The sequence below is a fragment of the Dioszegia hungarica genome (genome assembly GCF_025882075.1).
Source record: "Dioszegia hungarica strain PDD-24b-2 chromosome Unknown MKK02contig_19, whole genome shotgun sequence".
NCBI lineage: Eukaryota > Fungi > Basidiomycota > Tremellomycetes > Tremellales > Bulleribasidiaceae > Dioszegia > Dioszegia hungarica.
The window spans coordinates 175,279-196,940 of record NW_026515776.1 but is presented as its reverse complement, the minus strand read 5'-3'; the positions used below and the strand labels follow the sequence as shown (position 1 = coordinate 196,940).

Sequence of the window (21,662 nt, the reverse complement as noted above, 5' to 3'; positions counted from 1 at the left end):
TTTCAGGTCAATAAAGGAAAGGAATATCGGATTCAGGGAAGGACAGGGATGGACTGCTGTGCGGCCATCTGGGAGGGCTATGGGGAAGCGGTCGAGGCTTTCAAAGTTTCATATATCTCAGCCTGCGTTTTGTGTAGTATTCGTTCAGACCTAGCTTGTACATACGAGTGACTAGTGTAAATAGGACATATATCATAACGCCGCCAAACTCCGGCTGGGCAAGTCGAACGTTCTGACCACTGAGCTAAGAAAAGGTACTCCCCATTCGTCGTTCTTCATCACTCCTACCCTCATTGATTTCATCACTATGGCTGCGTCTAGCAATCAAACAGCACCATCTGCGCCGCCAGCGACCCGCAGCAGCAAGCGTACGCTTGACGATTGCCTCGAGGGGGACGCGAGGAGTGAAGATCCCCTCGACAACATGCCCGATCGCGCCGAGGAATCTGCCATCGTGGCTTCTTCTGCTTCCCTGTATTTTACCACGAGTCTCTCTGCATAGAAGGATGGTACATAGACGGCCGACAATGGGGACACAATTCTTCCTCCACCTGCTGAGCCCGCGCCATCCGCCCCGTCGTCTGCCGCTCCGAGCGGATCCCCATTTTTCCAATCCTCCCGTCCAGCAGCACCCCTCCCTTCGCCTGCTGCTCCGTCCTCAGGCAGGCCGTCGTCGCCCAGTCCTCTGGACAAGGCGTGTGCCGACCTCAGGTGGATGAAGGAAGACCTAAGGGTGAGCAAGATCAAGCGGGCTTGTGTGGAAGCGAGCCTCAAAGAGAGCGAGGCCAAGCGGGCGTCGGAGGAACGGAAATTCAAGGCGAGCGAAGCCAAGCGGGTGGTGGCGGACGAGAAGCTTCGTGTGGCCCTGGAGAGGCAAAAGGTGGTGGAGAAGGCGCTCGGTCCAAAGGGGATGAAGCGGGTAGAAGCAAAGATGAAGCTGCTGGCGGATGCGGCAGTAGCGGACAGGAAGGAGAAGGAGGCGGAGGCGGTATGGAAGAAGGCCAAGGCGGATGCGGCGCGGGCGAGAGAGCTGGCGGCGAAGGAGCTATGAGGGGGATTGATAGGGGACATGTGGAGGACAGGGATGAGCATAGGCACAGGGCGGTTTGACATTGGGAAAGTAGGCTATGAACTGTGAGTCTCTGCATTCTCCAACCCAGATCGCGCTGATTTCATCGCAGACTAGAATTATTGATCGATACCCCAAACCCATCTTCTTCCCGCCCCTGTGGCCATCGTTCTCGCTCTCCTGCTCCACACGCGGCGACATGAATATGAGCTCCTCCGTAACCGCAGCGATCAGCTTCGACCTCCTTACCGCGCCCGGCCAATCGCGGTCGTCATATGCCCACCAGCCCACTATCCCACCCCGGAGCATTTTGGGGCTCTGAACTCAGCCATTCCGACCACACGCCGACGCCCATACGGTCTCCGTGCCCTGGCAGAAGGTCGCAAGGGGGGCGGAGGCGGCTGGCACATGGGAAGCGGGGTGCTGGAGCATCCGCCAGAGTGAGCAGATATGCGAGGGGAATGAGGTCAGAGAGGCGGAGAAAGGCGACTGGGAGCTTTGTCGGAAGAGGTGAGGTGCTAGGGGGCCGAGGTGGAGAAGTCTGGGGAGAGTACATAGGCATACATGATCTTCTATACCCAAGCAAGTTATTATAAGCACAATCAGACAAAGAGACACCCGAGGACATGGTCATCATCCTCTTTGCGAAGACAACGCCGCAATTCTCCGTACCGGGCCAAGTCACTTAATCTACCGACTGAGATAGCCAGCTCCGCCTCCACATTCCTCGCTCACTCATTCACCCTTTCACCAGGAGCATGTCCGTCAGTGCTGCCTCAGCGTCTACTGAGGCACGGTCAGCGACGTCGGGGTCCGGTCGGCCGTCCAAGAGGCAACGCACCTCAAAGGTGCTCGCTGCGCTGGACCGGTCGATCAGTCCCGCTACCCCACCCTCCCCCTCGACAACGACCATACCACCTCCGCCCGCGCATGCCACTGCTCCGACTCCCATTGATCCCCGCCCTAACGCCACGAGACCAGCCACGACCGGCGGACCCAATACGCAATCTGATCAAGGAGACATGACCATACTGGCACGAGAGCAGTACATCTACCTCGAGCAGGAGATGACCCGATACGCCGCGCACCGGGCTCAGCGGGAGGAGGAGGTCAAGGATGAGCGGGTCCAAGCGGGGGACGCACTCCGCGCCTCACTCCGTCGATTCGGCGAGCTCAAGGATATCATACGGAAGAAGGATGCAGATCGGGCCAGGACTGCAGACCTTCTCCGGGGGGCGATGCGGCGGCAGAAGGAGCTAGAGACAGACGCCGCCGCAAAGGAGGAGGAGTACAGCCAGGGCAGACTGCTGCTCTCCACAGCGGTACAGCGAGAGACGAAGCTGAAGGACATCATAGCGGAGAAGGACAAGCAGCAGACGCAGCTGCAAATTGTCCTACGTCGGGTATTGCAACGGGAAAGTGCGTTGAAGGAGACGGTCGCGGCCCAAGCGGTGGAGTTGTCTCGGATGGAGATGACCCATCTGATAGCGATGGGGCGGCAGGTGGAGCTGGAAGGAGTCATCGCAGAGTTGAGGCGGGCTACAGTCAAGGAGGAGCGACTGGCAGAGCTTGCGAGGGAGAAAGAGAGGGAGGAAGAGAGGGAAGAAGAGAGGGAGGAGCCTGCTCAATCGGCATGGAAATGGGCTCGGGAGGAACCGGAGGCGACTAAGCTACTCGTTAAGACAGAGGCGGAACGAGACGAGGGGTCGACTGATGATGGTCGAAGAGAAGTAAATGGACGGGCGGGTCGATGGAGAGTGGGCGCAGGGGATGACGAGACGGACTCGGAGATTGAGGAGACCATCGAGGCGTATGAGGAGCAAGTAAGTCTGATGCATAGCTTGAGCTGATAGTAGCTCGGTACCGCCGATTCACCGTCGTGATCGGGCCAAGTCGGAGCTTCTTCACTGGACGCATATAACGACGCCCGAAGATCATCCGGAGGGCATGCGCACGTTCGCCGTTAGAGTGAGTCGATGACCGTGCCAGGCTGATGGCAGGCGATACATCCAGGAAAGACGTCACGTATAATCATCCTGGCCGGTCTCACGGTCGACGAGCTACGGGTCTCTGCTGTATCGTGACGCATCAATCCTCCCCTTCTGTGATCGTAGTCCGCAGCGGGAGGCAAGTTGGCATGGGAAGGCACGAAGCGTCAGGATCGTAACAGTTGAGCTGGATGTTCCGGGAACGTGTGAGCGGGTTCTGGGGCTCGCAGAGAGGGACCTGGGGAGCTGGAGCTGGACTTTCATGGGCGTTGTCTCATCTATAGATATGCGACTTGGTAACGAAGCGACGCAGGAGCATATGGACACGCTCAATATTGCTGTTGCGCTCCGATAACGCCGTAAATCTCCGTGCCGGCAGGTCACTTAATCTACCAACTGATACAACCATCCCAACTCCACATTCCTCGTCCACCCTCAACCTTTCCCCACCCATCAGCGCTCAGCATCAGCGGAGCCGGCGAGAATTCCGCTCCTATAGTGTCCGCTCCGGCCGAGGAGGTAGACGGTAGCCAGCCGATCTCCTCAGCTGCCCCTGCTCTACCATCGGATGCGCTCGCCCTCTCCCAAACGGCCCCCATGGCGGACTTTATCTACGACGCGGACCTCTTTCAGGACCTCCCCATCCTCTTCCGCCCCTTCTTCGACTTTTGTCACTGCACCTTATGCCAGGCCGGCGTTCGTCCTCTTCGAGGGCACTTCTCGAATCATGGTCTGCACAGCGATCAGTTTTCTGGCATCCAGGCCCGCCTGGATCCGATACTGGAGAAATACCCCGAACAGGACACCGTCGTCTCACCCGTGACCCTCCGGCGGCGGATCGATACCCGCGTTACCTCCCCGGAGTCCTCGCGGCCATGTCTGGCTACAGGTGCCTTGAGTGCCCCTTCGTCACCGACACCAAGAACAACATCTGGCAGCACTTGAAACAGAAGCATGGTACCGGCAGAAGCAAGGAAAAGGAATGGTTCAGCCCATGCCTCAACCTACAGGCGTTCACTCTACAATTCGGAAGCCCGCGGTGGTATCTGTGCGAGGAGCCTGTCACATGTACTCTCCCTCAGGACAGTTCCGAGTGGAGACGGCAGAAAGGTCGCCCAGGTTCGGAGCGGAACGCGCCAAAGACTGCCGCTGCGCTCTCCCAGTCCCCACCAGCAGCTCCTCCTCCTCCTCCTACACATCCTCCCTATCCCAAACGCCGGCGTATTGATAAGCGCACAGACACCACCCCACTCTCACGGGCGCTCGAGGTGCTATCGGCTGGCCCTCCTTCTCAGATGCCCATCACCGCGGAACAACATGCTGTCCGCCCAACCCACGGTCACGCACTTCGTCCCCATCCGGTGCCGGTCTACCCACATTACGCCGGAGGACGGTCTCATCCTACTGGCGGTGCCGGTTCGCCTTTCCAAGTCTCTCGTTTGTCAACAGATGACGATTGAAGCTGGGTTCCCCAGCATGGGGAAGAGTTCGGATGGAAGTGGCGGAAGTGCGAGACCGCGAACTTCGTTTGGTATGATGATGGTTGCGGACGATGAGGAGTCGGCGGTGGAAGAGGAGATCGAGGCGTATCAGCAGGTGAGCACGACCCGTGATTGCGCTGACAGCAGCAGGCTTCGCCCCATCTCGAGAGTACGCCAGATATGCTCGCTTCGGACTCGACCATACTGGATGATAGCTTCGGAATTCATCAGCGTGTTGTCAAGGAAGAGGTAGATATACCCGACGTTTGAGTGAGTACCGTGTCCGACAGCAAAGCTGAGCAGTAGCCCTTTGATACAAGGTCGAAAAGTGATACTCGCTTCTCACCCGGCCATCGCGGTAAGTGTCTCTTGACAGGATATCGTGAGGGTAAGTATATTGAGCTGATGGCTTCAGCACCAGACAGAAGTCCGCAATGGGAGCACGTGGCATGTGCATGCCGTAGCAAATCTACAACCAGACAGACATCTCAGGTGTACAAATCATCAGTCGATATTGAGCCATCGCCAGGGTTCTTCGATGTACTTCTTCCAAGTCTCGGTAAAGGCAATCAGCTCCGCTCCTTCCAGCTAACTCATCAGCTCTGATCTCGTCTGACTATCTGACCCTATCCGTGGAGGCGCAGAGGCGGGAAACCGAAACTTACGACACGATGATCCCCACTCCATCCGACCGGTACCCTCAAAACCGCCTTCATACCCCCACTCTCCACCTCCTCCGGCATCATATCCATAATCCCCTTCCCTGACCCATTCTTCCATTCCATCTCCCACTTCGCCCGACCGACTGCACAGATGGCCACCCCTCCTCCGGGCGGAAGGACGGGCATCATCCCCCTCCCTTCGCCCAGTCCGCCTACTGATGAGATGGTGAGGTTCGCTGGTGAGGAGGGTTTGGTCGGATTCTGGCGGAGGGCGGTGAGGGCGGATGTGAGTGCTGAGAGGGGAGCAGAGGGGGGCATGGAGGGGAGTGAAGGTGTGACGAGGCCGTATTTGGGATCTGACATCAGCTTGGAGTTGTCCAGGCTAGCGGAAAGCTCACCTGATACTGCTACGCCAATGACGCCGTCCCGCGCAATTTCAAGTGTTCTCCGATTTCCGTCCTCCTTCGCTCGAGCACGCATGATCGGGTGTTCCTCCATCGCCAGCAGCAGCCCCTTGACGAGGAAGCTGAGAAGGGTGGTCTTTTGCTTGGGCGAAATGGGGATGGGATTCCGGGCGTGCTCGGCGGGAATGTCCGAGGCGAGGTAGTTGGTTGATGAAGGCGATGCAGGGGCATTCAGAGCGCGGAGATAGGGTAGTAGCGGAGTGAGGTTGAGGGTATGCGAGTATCTACTGATCAGCTGAATGTCATCATTGTCGAGAAAGTAAGTCACCCGAAATGAGGTACACTGGCCATATCACCCATCGCGCGATACATGACCTTCCTCGTCCGTCCAAAGTCCACCTTGGTCACCTCTGGCATCTTGCTCCTCACAGCGGGATATCCCAACGGAGCAGGCGAGGTCGGCAACGAGGCTGCCCGCGAGCTGCTCGCCACTGGCGCGTGCCTCTCCGCCGCCGCTTGCACATCCACCTGCGTCACCCTCCCTCCCTCTCCAGTCGGCTTGACGTCCTCCAGCCTGACTCCCAGTCTCGCTGCTAGTGTCCGTACAGCCGGACTCGTCTTGACAATCTCCCTCTGCCCTTCCCTCGCGACCCTTTCTCTGCGAGCAGGCACGGGCGCCGTGCTGATCTCTACCGGCTTTGGCTCGTGTCCGCGCACCACGCCCGCCTCGCCCGAGAAGCCCCCGCCACCTGCAGCTTCCATGCCCTCGTCTCGGTGCTGCAACAGCCCAGCGGCTTCAGTGGCTGCCTCGGCGGCGGCGGTGGCTTCTGCGGCTGCCTGGAGAGAAGCGAGAAGGGCGCGGTCCATATCGCTGCTCGCGGATGATGGGTGCTGTTGAGGATGGACGATTTGCCGTTCGGGAATAGAGGGAGAAGATGGGGAGATATGGTCGGAAGACGGCTCGTTCACCGATTCTGTAAGCGGTGACGGTGAGGAGGACGCTACCTCGCTGGTCTCGGCGGGTTCTGGAGACTGCTCCACTTCGGCCGGTACGTCCTCCGAGGCTCCGCCTTCGGTCATGATACGACACAAGACCTGTCCGACCTTGACCATCTCGCCCGAGTTGAACGCGATATGGTGGATCTTGCCGGTAAAGGGAGCGGTGAGCTCGACGCTACATGATCAGCTTGAACCGCTCGAACAGTAGTACACAGCTTGGCGGAGATGCTACTTACGTGCTCTTGTCACTCTGCACCTCACACAGTGTATCAAACTCTTCTACCATGTCTCCTTCCTTGACACTCCAGCTTATGATCTCCACCTCGGTGATGCCCTCGCCAATATCCGCCAGCTTGAAAGGCTCGTCCGCCCGCCTGATAGCGGACGAGTGGAACAAGCGGGGCAGTGGTTGCAGATCCAGTCTACCGGTGATGCGAGGTGACAGTGGTGGCCTGTCGCGTGGAAGGGTATGGTACCCAGCGACGAGCCGAGCGATAGGGGAGGGGGTTCGGGCTTGTGAAGGGGTGGACCGGACCGGCTTGGGCAGGCCCCGACCAAGGGCTGATATTCTGCGTAACATACTGATCGATGTGTCGGACTGTGTATGTGCGAGCTATGTGAAAAGGGTGGTGAGGTAGCTTGGGAGAGGTGAAGCTGATATATAAGAAGCAGCTGCTTGACCCCCGAATACAAGGGGGCCAAGGAGGAAGGGGCCCCCGGCCGGAGCTTGGCAAGCCGGAACAGCTGGCCGGAGCCGGTAGCCTTCCTCCGCGGGATGTTGCGAGATGTTGCGGCAGTCAAAATCACTCGCGTCGTGCTTGTGATCTCTGGGCTGCAGAGCTTGGCTGTGCCATATATCCTGCAGTCCCAGCAAGCCGTCAAGCTGCTTGAGATGGGAAGAGAATGAATGGCAGAGATACAAGTTGGACTATGTCACTAGATGATACAACAGTTTCCTTTGCAGGCCCGCCGGGGCCTGAACCTAAACTAGACACCTGCTATGAACACTTCTTCACAGGTTTGGACACATAGGATGACCGTGACGATGAGCGTGGACGTCTAGAGCGGAATGGCACGATGGAGAGGATAGGAGCGAGTGATTGAGGCGCCGTGCGGTTTCTATGCGATCTATGCCGACGTCGGGCTGATGGGTGGGAGATCGAGAGGAAGCGGTGTTGGGTAGGAACAGATCGCGAGAAGACGGAGAAGATCTAGCACATTGCTATCTCGGCCAGTGACATGAGTATCTGATGTATGAGCTGACGCGCTACGAGCAGCAGAAGAGGTTCACGGCACAACTCACAATTTGGGCTTCTGGCCGACTCATATCGCACTATCCAAGTCAGCTAGTGTCCTCCCTCTCCAGGGCTGAGTGGCCATGATAGCTGGGCATGAGCAGGTACTCACTGGTCCTCCCCGTAGTTCCCGCCATCGAGCAGAGTACCAAGCCAAGACTTGTCGTTCTCGAGGCATTCTGCATATCAGCTTGTATCCACTCATCGCAAGAGCCGGCTATGTAGCTGGACCCCAACGGCGAAGAGCCGTAGGCATGGCGGAAGAAGGCAAAACTCACAATGGCATGCCCTGAAACGATCGTTGCTTCAACATTGTCAACAAGCACTGTACTTCCTGCAACCAAGTACGGAGTCCCATGACCCCTTGCAGTATCGCCAGTGGTTCGAGCAGTCTATGCTATTAGCGTTGCTGTCACTCCTCCATGCTCCGTCGTCCTCCCCGCTCTTTCACACCTCATGACACCCCGCCTCAACCGCATCGCAGATGCCGGTGCGGAACTCACTTGTTCAAGCATTCCAAATGCTGCTCCACCATACACCCCATCATCTTGACCCGCTCCAATTCCATCTGGACCGCCTGGAGCGTCATCCCCGCCATCTTCATTTGGGGGGTCGAGAAGTGTCCCATCGGGTTCGGAGAGGCGAACATCATGCTGAGCTATTGCTGGCGTCGTGGCGCTTATCGTGATGAGGTGGGAGCAATGTGGATAGTTGTGGTTGCCCGTCAAGAGCAGGAGGTGAGGGATGAAGAAAGGGGCGCGGAGGGAGAGCGAGAGGGGCGCGAGCGGCCAGAGGAGGGAGAACCGAGGTGCACCGTCGTTATCCGAGCGACCGCGAAATCCTTTATACCCGAACAAAGGGTCAGACAGGGGGTGGAGCTCCGTCCTCTCTCGCGTGCTAAGCGTAGGGATGACGAATCGGAAGACCCGGTAAGGAGACGGGCGAGTTGGGAGTGGGGGAGGTGGGGCGCCCGAAGACGTTTTAGGAGGCGAGAGGTGTAGTGATGTGTGCTGGAAGTTGGTGGAAATGTAGGATCTGTGCAAGTTGACCAAAAGGCACACTAAGGAGGGAGGGTGTGCAGAAGGACTCAAGGAGTGATCGACGGTCGACGGTTGAGGTATGCCTTTGGGCCGGGCCGGACGTTGCTGTGTATGCTAGGCGTACGTTTCAGGCGTGTTTCAAGTGCCGGGTCCTTTGGTGCTGTGTTTCAGGTTGACAAGGTGATTTGCGGATGTCGTGAAGGGTACGGGTGGATAGGGTCACGAGGAGGTATGGAGAGGGGTAGGAGGATAAAGCTTGGTGAAATAGGAGGGTGACAAACAATGGACTCTGATGCGAAAGAACGAAGCTAGGGTGAGGAGGGGAGGGGAAATAATGAAGAATGAACAAGCGAAGAGCGAAGAGTGAAGATCGAACAAGAGACAGCGAAAAGAAATGAACAAGTGTGAATGGGATGAATGGATATCCCCATCACCCACTCCCTCACCTTCAAATACCCAAACCGTAGTCTGCGCCACCGTCTGACAGAAGAAAAGAGCCTTGACGCCACTGATCAGCAGAAAGGAATCCGTCTTCACCCCTCGTGCCCTCCACACTGGCTGACGGCTCCCATTGATGCTCCCTACTCGGTGAACAGGGGTGCGATGACCGCGTGATAGTTCACAAAGGGACGTCTAGGGGTGGATGATCGTCCAGACATGTGACGCGCCGTTCCAGGGGTCTGGACGGGTGAAGATGGGTTGACGGTAGGCGTTTCAGTCGAAGTCGGCTGGGCGCGTTGGCGTTTTATTCGAACCGGCCGAGGAGGATCCGTACTACCTTGTCCTGTGACATCAAGGTACAAAGGGAATTAGTAGTCAGCACAGCTGAGGCATAAAGGAAAGGGAGGGGACAAAGGGAGAAGTGGCGGCGGACTAGGCGGGACGGGTGGTACTAGTACCACATGGGAAGGATCGACAAGGATGGCCCGATCTTGCTTGAGGTACCGGTTAGACTCAAAGACAATTCGAGACAACAATGAAGGTACATGCCTGCCGAAGTATGTATGATGGCAAGATCGAGGATCGAGGATAAAGTCTAAGTCATACCTGTAGATGTCAGCTTCATATCCCAATCAGACGGATGAGGGAAAGGATACTGACTGTACTTGGGACCACCGCCTCCTTCAGGTACTGTGTTGTCAGCTTGGGTCTTCCGCATCTGGCGCGACAAGCAGGACTCACCAGTCCAAGTGATATCCTGGGTAGGAACCTTGATCGAGCAAGTCTTGCACTGATAATTTGTAAGCATAGTCCTTCTCATCACCTCCATTTTCAGACTATACCCGGAACTCACGTGGATGCAGTTCTGGCTGTTAATCACAAACTTCTTCCCATCACTGTCCGCATCCGCGCCCTCCGCATCCTGATACTCATATACCGCCGCCGGGCACGCATTGCCCAACAACCCCGCATACTCCGTCACGTTGGTATGTGTGTGCCTGGCCTTGGCGCCCGCTTCTTGCGGAAGACGGAGGTGCGAGGGTTGGCCTTCGGCGTGGTTTGTACCCGTCCGAGCGACCGAGGTAAGGATGTCGAAGGAGAGGATACCGTCTGGTTTAGGGTAGACGATGGGGGTCGTTTCGCTGCTCGTCAGCCAGAGCCCACCACTAGCTGACCATGGCAGACTCACCTGGCCTTCTTGGTAGCTTCATAATCCTCCTTCTTATTCCTCAGCGTCCACGGTGTTCTCCCCTTCAATATCAAACTGTCCACGCCCGAGTACGCGATCCCCCCGTACATGCCCAATGGGTTGTGGAAGGACGGTCGGAGGTTCCGGACCTCGTGCAGCTCCTTCCAGATGTACGACTCCTTGACGGCCGTCTCGTAGGATGACATGTCGATGACAGCGTCGGCGTCGGTCTCGTCCGACATGGACGCGGTGGCTTCGGTGGTGGATTTGGGGTCGGCGAGGTCGGGGTGGAGTGCGGCGTATGCGGCTTCGGCGGCGAGGATACCGGACTTCATAGCGTTATGGGTGCCTTTGATCTGGGAGTCAGCGTGGGTTCGTGAGCTGGGGGAGTGGGGACTTGCCTTGGGTACGTTCAAGAAACCGGCGGAACAGCCGAGGAGAGCACCACCTGGGAAATGGAGTTTGGGGATAGACTGGAGACCACCCTCGTTCAGTGCTCGAGCACCGTACGCGAGGCATTCTCCGCCCTCGAGGATCTTGGCGAAGAAGGGGTGGTGCTTCATGCGCTACTCATCAGCGAAATGTCATGATGCGATGGGAAATACTCACCTGGAACTCCCTGAATGGACTCAGAGTCGGGTTCTGATAGTCCAGACCAATGACCAGCCCCAGGCTGACCATGTTGTCCTCCATGTGGTACAGCCAGCTCCCACCGTACGTCTTGTAGTCCATCGGCCATCCCAGCGTGTGCACAATCTTTCCGGGCTCATACACCTCGTCCTTGACCCGCCACACCTCCTTGATCCCCAACCCGTACGTCTGCGGATCGGCATTCTCGCGAAGGTTGAAGTGGTTCTGGATCTGCTTGCTCAGCGATCCGTGTGCCCCCTCGGCGATGAGCGTGCATTTGGCGAGGAAGTTCATTCCTGGCTCAAATGAGTCTTTGGGCTGGTAGTTCTTGTCGAGACCGACATCGCCAGTCTGGACGCCTCGGACGCCCTTGCCGTCCGCGGTATAGACGGGCTTGGATCCTGCGAAGCCTGGATAGATCTCCACGCCGAGCGCTTCGGCCTGTTCGGCCATCCATGCGGAGAGGCGGGAGAGGGAGACGATGTAGTTGCCCTTGTTGTTCATTTGGGGAGGATGGGGCATGGGGATCGAGGCCGTACGAGTGAGGAAGCGCATAGAGTCGGACGTGGCAGCTTGGTTGAGGGGTGCGCCGTCCTCCTTCCAGTTAGGCAGGAGCTCGTCCAGCGCTCGAGGCTCGATTACCGCTCCGGATAGAATGTGGTTGCCTGGGATCAGCTTTGACCTCGCCGTCAAATGACAGTACTCACCGACTTCCGCGCCCTTCTCCAGCAATACGACCCGTACCTCCCCTCCTCGCTCCGCCTCGAGCTGCTTCAGCCGGATCGCAGCAGACAACCCAGCAGGTCCGCCACCGACGATACATACATCGCACTCGTCGCTTTCACGCTCGACCGTGTCTGGGTTGAAGCCGGCTGGGAGGTCTGCCTCTGTAGCGAAGGCTCTGCGGGAGATGCGGAGGTAGGTGGCGCCCTGAGCAGTAGGACGTGGGAGGATGCGCGAGGTGGATGCGAAGAGGGATTTGCCGATCATTTTGGCAGGTGAGAGCGTTTCTCAGCCAGACAGGGAGATGCAGCGATTGTAATTTGGCCGTTCTTTCGATCAGGTGCAGCGACGTTCCGAGTGATGCCCGATCTCGGTGCGCTCGAGTCGTCGATGATGTTGAAGTTGAGATGCAAGTCAGACAAGATCAAACCAATGGAAACTCGGCAAAGTCAAACGCCAAATAATCGTCGGTTAGCTCCGCCCGAGATGGTAGCCGGTAAAGTCAAATCCGAAGGCCGGTAAAGTTGTAGCCAAGGCATGCATCGACCGATACACCATCTGCAGCGGTAGTAGGTACCAGACTCATTCAATCGTCCTCCTTCCTGCCTAGTGCATCCTCTACTGCTAGATGCATGCACACCCGTGAGGAAGAGATCGATCTGTGGTGGGCTTGCCACTTCTCCCAGCATTCCTCAGCGAAATTTGGTTCCGTCGGTTTCACAAAGTGGAGGCCCCGCGCGCCAAAGGTGCCTTACTTACCACTCGCGTAGACCTATAGCATAGCCAGCCATCACCAGCCGACGCAATATCATACACCTCACGAGGTGCTCCAAAGTGCGATATGGTAGCGCCCCCGAAAAAACCCGCCGGCATGCGATCCAGTCGGTCATCCGTAAGACTTATCGCGCTCGGCCTTGTCGCTGCGGGCTCTGTCCTGGCTCTTGAGCCTCCTTCCGCTTCAATCAGAGGGCTAGATCCAGCACGTACGTCTTAATCCCTGATGTGGACTACCGTGGTATCGTCTGCTCCCAATGCCTTGATCTGTCTCCGAGCCTGGACTGACAAATCTAGTTCTACATCTGTACTCGGCCAATTCAACCCATTTCCACTGCCTCGGAGACTCCCACCCTATACCTCTCTCAGCAGTCAATGACGACTACTGTGATTGCCCCGACGGCTCTGATGAGCCTGGTACGAGCGCATGTGAGGGGCGAGGGGACGGTGCGACCACATTCTACTGCAAGAATGAGGGACATGTACCAGGGGTGGTCATCCTGGGGAGGGTCAACGACGGGTTATGCGGTGCGTGCCTTCTTCGCACTAGGCTCGACTGAACTGGGCTGATAAGCAGATGATGAGTGCTGTGATGGCTCAGACGAGTGGGCGACAGGTGCATGTCCAGACAGATGCGTTGAGATAGGAAAGGCTCACCGGGCGCATGTCGCTGCGGAGGCTCAGACGCGAAAGACGGTGTGTTCCCTCCGTTCCCTATCCTGTAAATGATCTTGGCGCCAGAGCTGATGTGATAGGGCGCCAAGATCAGAGGGACGTATATCAAGCACGCCAAGACCGAGCAGAAACGGCTCGAAGATGATCTAGCGAAGAAGCGCGACGAGGTCTCGGAGAAGGAGCAGGAGGTGGAGCGATTACGGGTGATTTTAGAAGGCGTGGAAGCGAAGAGTCACGAGGAGCTGGAGAAGCGGAAAGAATCTTGTACGTTGCCCAGCTGAGGCCACGTCGGACCCCACCCATCTCCTGCCTTTGACTTTTACGGGGACCCAATTGACATCTTAGCCATTTTCCAGACCCTCCTCGCGCAGCGCACCCTCCTCATCCGCCTTCGATCGGACCACAAACGAATCCAAAAAGAGCTCGACGAGATGCGGAATATCCTGGACGACCTCCGGAAGGGCTACAACCCGAATTATCAGGACATGGCAGTCAAGGCCGCGGTGGTCGGCTACGAGGAGTTGACAGGCTTGTCTACCTCGACGGCTTCCGATACTGCTACCGACGGCGACTCCGAGGCCGGGACCGAGGGCGCAGAAGGGATTGAGGAATCAGAGGCGGACAAGGAGGCGGTGCAAGCCGAGCAGAAGGAGGAGGTGGAGAGGGTTTCGGAATGGGAGCTTGATCAGGCCGAACGGAAAGATCTCGAGGGGTTGCTTTTGGAGGATATGGACACGAAGTCGGCGGTGGTGGATGATGAAGAGGGGTCGACTGGTTTATGTGAGCTTTCTGCCGGCCCAGCGCTGGGACGGAAGAGCTGACGCGACAGTGTATAAGATCGACGAGTATATCCCGGATTTCTTGTTCGAGTCCTTCGATATGGCGAGGGAAACGCTGGCGGAGTGGTTGGTCAAGCTTGGGATCTTTGGGAAGGTCGCTAAGCTCGCCACTGGCAGTGGTGGAAGTGACGCGCCACGTGAGTATGAGCTGCGTCTTATTGTGGTTGCTTTGGTGGGGGTCATTACTGATGTGCAGATACGGCTGCGGCTCGGACGAAACACACGGACGCGCTGAACGACCTCAATCGAGTCAAGCGTGAAATCTCATCTACTCAGGAGACGCTCACCAAGCTCCAAGGTGTGGAGTATGGGCGGGAAGGGGAGTGGAAGAAGCTGGATGGGACCTGTGTCGAGAAGATCTCGGGGGAGTGAGTCACGTCGAGCACACCGTTCCTCATGACCTTAGCTGACGTATCAGCTACACGTATGAACTGTGTTTCTTCGGCTCAGCAACGCAGAAGAGCAACAAGGATTACTCGAGCAATCACCTAGGGTCAGCTGCCTCATAGCAGATCGTTGGGCGCGTAGCTGATGGAGCAGGGGATACTCGCAGTGGAACTTGGCGGCCGAAGCGGGGTCATACGACTACTATTCCGAGATGAGCTATCGGAATGGGTACGTCCTCACCCTAGCCTACCCTCTCCCACTTTCTGGCGTATTGGCGATGATGTATGCTGATGATCAGGGCCAAATGCTGGAACGGTCCCAATCGCTCCGTCGACGTCATTTTCTCGTGCGGGACCAAGAATGAGCTGCTGTCGGTCAGTGAGCCGGAGAAGTGCGAGTACCGGTTCAAGGTGACGAGTCCGGCTATGTGTTGGCCTGCTGAAGCTGGGGCAGGGGCCGGTGAGGAGGGGCCGGGAGCGATGATTCTGGCGCAAAAGGGTAAGGAGGAATTATAGGTTTCAATGTAAGGCGTGAGCTTTACGATCGGCTGGAGTGATATCTCATACAGTACTGATGTGTCTTGCGCTAAAAATGACTACAGATTCGAAAGGTGCTAAACTGAATGCAGCACTTGGATTCATATAGCAACAAATTAACAAATCAATCCGATCCACGAGCCTTATAACCTAAATTGTCCTTGATGAAATAAGCTACCCCTCAGAACGGGTCACAGGAGATATGAGCCGAATCGAGCACGCAGTCCGAGTGCTTTGGATACGCGAGAGCGCGAGCGTAATACAGTCCCGGTCCAGGGCGCGGAGAGTACTTGTAGTACTTGTAGGCGTAATTGCCGCCGCCAGAGCATGCATAAATGGTCACTCCATTGACTGGTTGTCAGTCATCATACCGGCGGAGGAGCAGCGTTGACGTACTGCACTTTACTCTCTCGACCCAGCCTTGTTCAGACATCAAGCATCTTCCAGACTTGTTGACCGGTCTCTTGGATTTGCCGTCTTGATTGTTGACACCCCGATCCTCGCCGCTCCACCCGGATCCAAGATGATCCGTCCGGAAAGTCCACGCAGCGCCACCCTCTGTGTAGTCGTCCATACAAGGGTCCTTGTAGTCTTGATCCACTACCGGATGGGGATCGATGACCGGCAGATTCCAATGACAAATCGCGTCCAAGGGCGATGTCGAAGTGGTGGGGATCGCGTCCGGGAAATTCTGGAACCCCGTCGAGCTGCCCCCGACGTCAGGACGATGGACTACGCCGGCGTTGGTCGCGTCAAAGCATGCGGAGAGCTTTTGGTAGATATCGAGTATAGTTGCGGGAAATTTAGTTCCCGATTTCGCGCCCCGGAGATTGTCTTGAATCTTTTGGGAGGTCATGTGAGGCCATGTCTGGTGATATGAGCTACGCATCCAAAGGGTCAAAGCAGCTCGTACGTACCTGGTGGAGGTTCTGCTTGTGACTGAAGCGTTCCCAGGTACCATCTTGCTTGTACACCTCATCCGAACCAAAGTTGGAAGTGTATGGGGTGAGCGATCGCCAGGTCTGTCCATCCCTGTGACGTAAGCTACAATCTTCCGAGCGAGAGACCCGGCAAAGCGACGCACAAGGACGGGAAACACATGGAGCCTGCCCAATCCCCATGGTCTTGGTTTCGAGCGTTTTCGCAGACCGCCTGGCTAGAGTAGGTGCCGGTCATAAAGAAGATGCCGTATGAGCCTGAGGAGTTCAGCGCGCCCCCGACGTCTGGAGATGCTCATCCACTCACGCATGATAGCTTGCAGAAGCTTGTCCTCGGTGAAGGCGAGATACGTCGGAATCAACTCTTCTAGACTGTCCTTTCGCATGTTATCGGGGTTCATCGATGACTGGACTGATCAACTTCGCACTTCCCCCGTCCAATCTGTACTCACTGTGCTGTAGAGACCGCCCTTGACTAGGGTCAAGAACCCGTTCGGTCCGTTAGGAGGGCCATTGATTGAGTCGTCAAACACCTGGCCCATCGCTGACGCCATGTTGGTGAACACATCGGCAAACTTATCTTTCATGTTCGCAGCTCCGATCTGCACACGTCAGCCGACGGATCGGACATTGGGAGTCGAGGCAACTCACGGGGAAAACTGGGTCGAAGTGCTCTGGAATCCAAGTACCATCGCTAAGAACCTCCTTGATCCCCCCGCTGACTTCCAGGACCTGCGCAAGATCAGTATGATTCAATACAGCTAGACGTCGCGGCTTACTGTATTGACGGCGATGGAGATTCCCTTTGCCTGCTTTGCGACGGCGTCCTTGACCGCCATGAGGGTCTCCATATCTTCCAGAGCCTCCTTGTTCGGCTTAGAGGGCTCCTTGATCTTGGTGGGATCGGTAATGGGAAATACCGCATCGGCGGTGGCAAGGACTGTGCTGATGGCGGGTCCGGCGACCGGGATAAAGCTAGCGACAGCCTTGAAGATGTTGAAGATGGCGCTGAATGGGGATACAGGTGGTACCAGAACACCTGCAACAAAGGTGGGCGCTGAAGGGTCAGCGTAGTCCACTTGACGTGAGAGGGAAACACGAAAACTCACCCCAGTCATCCATGAACTTTTCCATCCTCAGAGAGATGGCTGGGGTGGCAGCCACCATGGCCTCCGCTGCCGACTTTTTGTGCTGCAAAGTCAGCACGTTGCAGCAATCGGACATATTTAGGACTCACATCCCACACATTGCCCAGAGCTTGCAAGGCATACCACCGCCTCAGTTTCTGGATTTGTCAGCCCATGTCTCCTGCGTCTAGCAAGCAGTCGCTAACCTCGATAAAGTAGAGGTCTGTATTGGTCTGGCCTGGCGGGCAAGTATCCAGCCCCCAGCAAGGCTGGGACTCTGAGGCAAACATGTCCCCTCGACACCAGCCCGACTCCGCATTCCAGTTACATCTGTTCCGGTTACAAGTCTGCATATCAGCTATGACTCGTAGTATCAGAGAGCAACTTACGATCGCAGAAAAAGCTCCGTCCTTCTGGCCAAACATCAACCGCCCCAGAACCTTTGAGAACGCCTCGTGATCTTTCCCGTCTGAAGCGGTCGTCCGAGTGTCCAGAGCAGCTGGACACCTAGTGGGAGAGAAGAGGTCGCCCAGCCACTGGTCCATGCTGAGCGCATGCCACAGTGCGATACTGGGTTCTTGCTCGGGTAGGCTCCGCGACGTCATCGGCCAGGCTACGACGGGGTACTTGTCGAGAGGGGGGAACTCGCATGTGTCGACGTCGTCGATGGTGTAGTAATCGATGGTCTCATTACTCGGCCTAGGCTTGGGGTGAGGACAAGTGCGAGATTGGTTCGAAAAAGTGCTAGAGGTTTTGACCGGGGGTGAGACCGTGCCGTATGTTGTTGTTGGCAGAGCCGAGCCTGCAGACGGAAGCACAGATGCGACACCAGCGGACAGTGGCGGGACAGCTGCGCCAAGGTATGATGATGCCAACCCCGCGCCCGTGGAGTCTGACGAGATGACCGCGCCGGGGAACGATGGGGGACGAGCCGCTTCCGAAGAGGTATAAGGGAGAGCTGCGCCGGTAGACGAGAGCGGGGCTGCTGTACCGAGGGAAGACGGAGGGAGGATCGCGCCGTGGGAGGATGGAGGTAGCACCGCCCCAAGGGAGGATGAAGGCAGCACCGCGGCGGTGGAAGCGGTGGGCGAAAAGCTGCTCTTTCCGGTGATGACGTGGCCCAAGTTGACGGAGCTGTGGCTGGATACCGAGGAATTGGCGATACTGCTATCCTGAGACGAAGCGAGAGGAGTCGATTCAGACGAGACTGCGCCAATGACCGCAGAGATCGCAGCCACAGTAGGGCTCGACGTGATTACCGCTTCAAGAACCGATACCGAGCTGGATTGGCTGTCAAAGACCGACGATGCCGACCCGCTGGCGAGGAGGATGTCGGTTGTAGAAGGGATCGTCACGTTGAGGTAGGGAGCTGCGCTGACTAGCGCCTGCATGGCAGCTAGAAGGACCAGCGCGTTGCGGAACATCTTGGTAGAGTCCGATCTGGCGAGTCGGGAGGATGAGTGGGGAAGACAACATGTTAGCGAGCTCTTGCCTTGCCCTTATGTGAGAACTCTGGGACATCAAATCTGCGTTCTCGGAGGCTGTACCGGAGCGCTATTCGGGAGCCTTCCATGGTGGCGGCGTGAAGGCGCAAACAAAGAAGAACATGTGCCTCTTGTGGTGAAGCAGAGGAGCAAGACGGACGGGAATATGGACGAAAGAGGAGATGCGGAGATTTTTGAGGCGGAATGTGACGGCATGTTTCGACCGGGCCCCACGATTGCTAAAGTTTGAGGAATGCTCTACTTGCGGTCAACCGGAAGAGAAATGTTCGTCCGGTACAGCTCGTACATATGGCTCGCCCGTCTCCAGCTCCGTCTCCGCGGTCTCCGGGTGTCATGATGCATGAAGGGTCTGAATGGACTCTAAGGTACCGCTCCAAATGGCTTCAGATGCAGCTGATAGGCGCGTGAGCACACCATGCGCGAAGAGAAGCAGGTCAAATGTAAAATCACCTGAAATTCGGTGAAGAGGCCGTGTGATGCGTACGCTTTGTAGCACTTTCGGGGGCTGGCTGACCCTCTGCTGCGTATGCTTATAGGATAGACTCAGAGCAGAAATGGCCCAGAGGTCTCTATCATGGGTGGGTTAGCTGGCTGACCGTCTCTGCTGAAAGCCTCCAAACATATCGATCAACATGCAGCTCCGCCGAACGTGCGTCCTGCAATGACCCGGTCTTCGCATCTAAAGTACGATTCTATCTTTATCTGGCTAATCTGCCAAGCGCCACGCCACAGCCTCCATCTGGTCAGAGAAGTATGGTCCGTTGATCCGCTTGCTCGCATAGTCTAGCTAGCCAGGCCCAGGAAGAACAGGACCCAAGCGGTAATCACGAACCCGCACAGCAGGGCCAGACAGACATACGTGACCTCCCTGATCGCGGTCCGCCGTGTAAGCGGATGGCTGTCCCACTTGCCTTTGGGTATATCGGCTTCGATCGCGTCTCGCTTGCGGCGAGTCATGGTAAGCCCTGAGCCGAGGAAGCGCCAGTCGACGAAGATGTAGCCGAGGCCGAGAGCGAAAGCGAGAGATTTGATACCGATGGTGAGCTTGAGGACGCGGTCGTAGCCCCTGCCCGGGGTTCTGTCCTGGATTCGACCGTAGCTGACGTCCTGGATGGATCAGCAGGGGTCTGAGTAGAGATGATACAGTGGACGTACCATTACCACGCTGCCCGAGTTGTTGAAAGCTCGCCAGACTTTTGAGGTTTCAGCACAAGTTCTCGAACCTGGACGCTGGAAAAGCTCACCACCAAAGGCAGTCCCAATCAGCCTGTGATCCGCCACTAATAGGTGTAAGGCCATTTCTGAGGCGATGTCAGCTGGAGGACTTCTGGCGGACACGTGAGGGAGACTAACGCAATGGTGCAGAGTTGATGACACCCGCCAAGCTCGCAAAGACAAGGGCGACCATGGGGTGAATATCCGAGAATCCGAGAAGGGCGCAGGAAGCGATCCACAGCAGCGGCGCAAGTGCCACGTAATGGAATCTGTGACACCACCGATCGATAACGTAGCCGAACACGGGAGCCATCACCACCTGCCATGTCAGCTACATCGTGTGAGGTTCCAGCTGAGATACGCCGTACCTGGATGGCAGTACTCCCACTCTGCAAGAATCCCGCGGTCGCTTCGGAGTAGCCCTTCCTGAGACGTCAGCGGCATGTTGAATCAAGGCGGGACACTTACATCCTGATGATATCCGCCCTAGCGACCGAGAATCCGCCGGCCGCGCCAGACTGCAGCAGCTGTGTGGCTGGAAGCATCCAAAAGCACCACGGTAACCTCCAGAGTGAGTCGAGAGATACGAGCTTGCGATTCGATCCGCCGGCCTGCGCACGCTGGCGTCCCGTCGTGAGGCGGTACTGAGCCGGCATCCGCTTTTTGGAATAGTAGAGGTAGGCGAAATTGAGGGCACTACTTAGCGCGCAAAAGGCGACCGGGATCCAGAAGACCGCCTTGGTACCCAGCGAGTCTCGGATGGGGATCGCGGCGGCCTCGGAGGCGAGTGAGGTGGCGCTGGCGATGGCACTCTCGAGGCCAAAGGCGAAGGCGAGACCTTGTCTGCGTCCAAAGGCGTGGAAGAAGACCTGTTGACAAGAGTCGAGCAGGGCCGTGCCGAACCCTTGGACGATGTAGCCACCCGCCAAGAGACGCCAGTTACCGATTTGAACGCCAGAAGCGGAGATGAGTGAGCCGATGAGGATGAGTGTGGTGCAGACTGGGGCAATGACATCGACGCCGACCCAGTCGAGTAAGATACCTCCGATCAAAGGCCAGATGCTGCTGAGTCAGCTTCTGTGCAAGATAGCGCTGAGGTTGCCACTTACGAGTTGACGATAGCATCCGCGGAGCTAATCACCCCGAACTGCTCGTTGTTGATCCCCATCTCATTCCGCAGCGTGTTTCGAAGTGGACCCAGAGCAGAATCCGCCCAGTTGACACCTGTGCTTGTAAGCATCATCATAGTTCAAAGAGTTGACCGACGCACCTATAGGCATGCACATCACCGCGGCGAGACTGATCCACTTGACGGTCCAAGGGATGGGATTGGTGCTGTCGTATCCGTCGTCTTCCCCGTCACCACGCTGGCTTGTCAGCATACATATCATCGCTGAGGTATTCTCCGGAGACTCACTCACAGTCTCATGGCCTTCCCCTTGGGCGGTCAAGTCCTTCTCCGACTTCCCATCCTCCCCTAATCCGTTCCCATCCTCCGTCTTGACCTCCAACCCGCTCGTCCGGCGCGGACCATCCCCACTGCCTCTGCTGTCACGGCGCTGTAGGAGGACTGGGACATCGGTGAGGTTCTGCGCCATCTCATCCAGGCGCTGCGTGTTATCTGAAGCCGGTAGTGGATAGGAAGGGGGCAAAGGACTTTGCCAGTCTGCCCTTCCCGGGCTTTTCTTATCAGATAGGCATTAGCGCCGGTCTCGTCAGCGAATTTTCCTTAGCCGGCCGATAGA

The 21,662-nt window shown here is 57.0% G+C and overlaps 8 protein-coding genes across 8 annotated transcripts; 3 read left to right on the top strand and 5 right to left on the bottom strand.

Annotated features, from left to right (window-relative positions):
- Positions 1-307: 307 nt before the first annotated feature.
- Positions 308-1,051, top strand: MKK02DRAFT_29073 (uncharacterized protein; the record flags this gene model as incomplete). The annotated part of the gene is made up of 2 exons (XM_053087701.1): positions 308-454; positions 518-1,051. 2 exons carry the CDS (start codon positions 308-310, stop codon positions 1,049-1,051), a joined length of 681 nt encoding a protein of 226 aa, XP_052942967.1.
- Positions 1,052-1,827: 776 nt separating this feature from the next.
- On the top strand, positions 1,828-4,002 carry MKK02DRAFT_29072 (uncharacterized protein; the record flags this gene model as incomplete). The annotated part of the gene is made up of 4 exons (XM_053087700.1): positions 1,828-2,892; positions 2,963-3,037; positions 3,070-3,149; positions 3,528-4,002. 4 exons carry the CDS (start codon positions 1,828-1,830, stop codon positions 4,000-4,002), a joined length of 1,695 nt encoding a protein of 564 aa, XP_052942966.1.
- A 1,040-nt stretch (positions 4,003-5,042) lies between these two features.
- MKK02DRAFT_18585 (putative tricarboxylic acid cycle-related protein) lies at positions 5,043-7,183 on the bottom strand (the record flags this gene model as incomplete). Its single annotated transcript, XM_053085975.1, has 5 exons — positions 5,043-5,126; positions 5,204-5,556; positions 5,599-5,888; positions 5,933-6,778; positions 6,840-7,183. The coding sequence occupies 5 exons, from the start codon at positions 7,181-7,183 to the stop codon at positions 5,043-5,045; spliced, it is 1,917 nt and encodes a 638-aa protein (XP_052942965.1).
- A 687-nt stretch (positions 7,184-7,870) lies between these two features.
- On the bottom strand, positions 7,871-8,547 carry MKK02DRAFT_18470 (uncharacterized protein; the record flags this gene model as incomplete). Its single annotated transcript, XM_053085954.1, has 4 exons — positions 7,871-7,936; positions 8,011-8,077; positions 8,177-8,290; positions 8,402-8,547. The coding sequence occupies 4 exons, from the start codon at positions 8,545-8,547 to the stop codon at positions 7,871-7,873; spliced, it is 393 nt and encodes a 130-aa protein (XP_052942964.1).
- A 1,427-nt stretch (positions 8,548-9,974) lies between these two features.
- On the bottom strand, positions 9,975-12,188 carry MKK02DRAFT_18471 (oxidoreductase; the record flags this gene model as incomplete). The annotated part of the gene is made up of 6 exons (XM_053085955.1): positions 9,975-10,069; positions 10,121-10,169; positions 10,233-10,521; positions 10,569-11,134; positions 11,178-11,863; positions 11,906-12,188. 6 exons carry the CDS (start codon positions 12,186-12,188, stop codon positions 9,975-9,977), a joined length of 1,968 nt encoding a protein of 655 aa, XP_052942963.1.
- Positions 12,189-12,762: 574 nt separating this feature from the next.
- Positions 12,763-15,111, top strand: MKK02DRAFT_34878 (putative endoplasmic reticulum protein; the record flags this gene model as incomplete). Its single annotated transcript, XM_053089033.1, has 10 exons — positions 12,763-12,904; positions 12,993-13,223; positions 13,273-13,391; positions 13,451-13,634; positions 13,716-14,150; positions 14,200-14,346; positions 14,406-14,577; positions 14,628-14,702; positions 14,750-14,824; positions 14,895-15,111. The coding sequence occupies 10 exons, from the start codon at positions 12,763-12,765 to the stop codon at positions 15,109-15,111; spliced, it is 1,797 nt and encodes a 598-aa protein (XP_052942962.1).
- Positions 15,112-15,313: 202 nt separating this feature from the next.
- On the bottom strand, positions 15,314-18,621 carry MKK02DRAFT_39161 (uncharacterized protein; the record flags this gene model as incomplete). Its single annotated transcript, XM_053090465.1, has 12 exons — positions 15,314-15,483; positions 15,529-16,000; positions 16,050-16,164; positions 16,217-16,328; positions 16,378-16,477; positions 16,523-16,672; positions 16,722-16,802; positions 16,850-17,127; positions 17,180-17,261; positions 17,308-17,355; positions 17,404-17,544; positions 17,587-18,621. The coding sequence occupies 12 exons, from the start codon at positions 18,619-18,621 to the stop codon at positions 15,314-15,316; spliced, it is 2,784 nt and encodes a 927-aa protein (XP_052942961.1).
- Positions 18,622-19,485: 864 nt separating this feature from the next.
- Positions 19,486-21,515, bottom strand: MKK02DRAFT_39160 (major facilitator superfamily domain-containing protein; the record flags this gene model as incomplete). The annotated part of the gene is made up of 9 exons (XM_053090464.1): positions 19,486-19,809; positions 19,858-19,895; positions 19,947-20,003; positions 20,056-20,236; positions 20,286-20,343; positions 20,386-20,979; positions 21,027-21,141; positions 21,188-21,284; positions 21,339-21,515. The coding sequence occupies 9 exons, from the start codon at positions 21,513-21,515 to the stop codon at positions 19,486-19,488; spliced, it is 1,641 nt and encodes a 546-aa protein (XP_052942960.1).
- Positions 21,516-21,662: the final 147 nt, after the last annotated feature.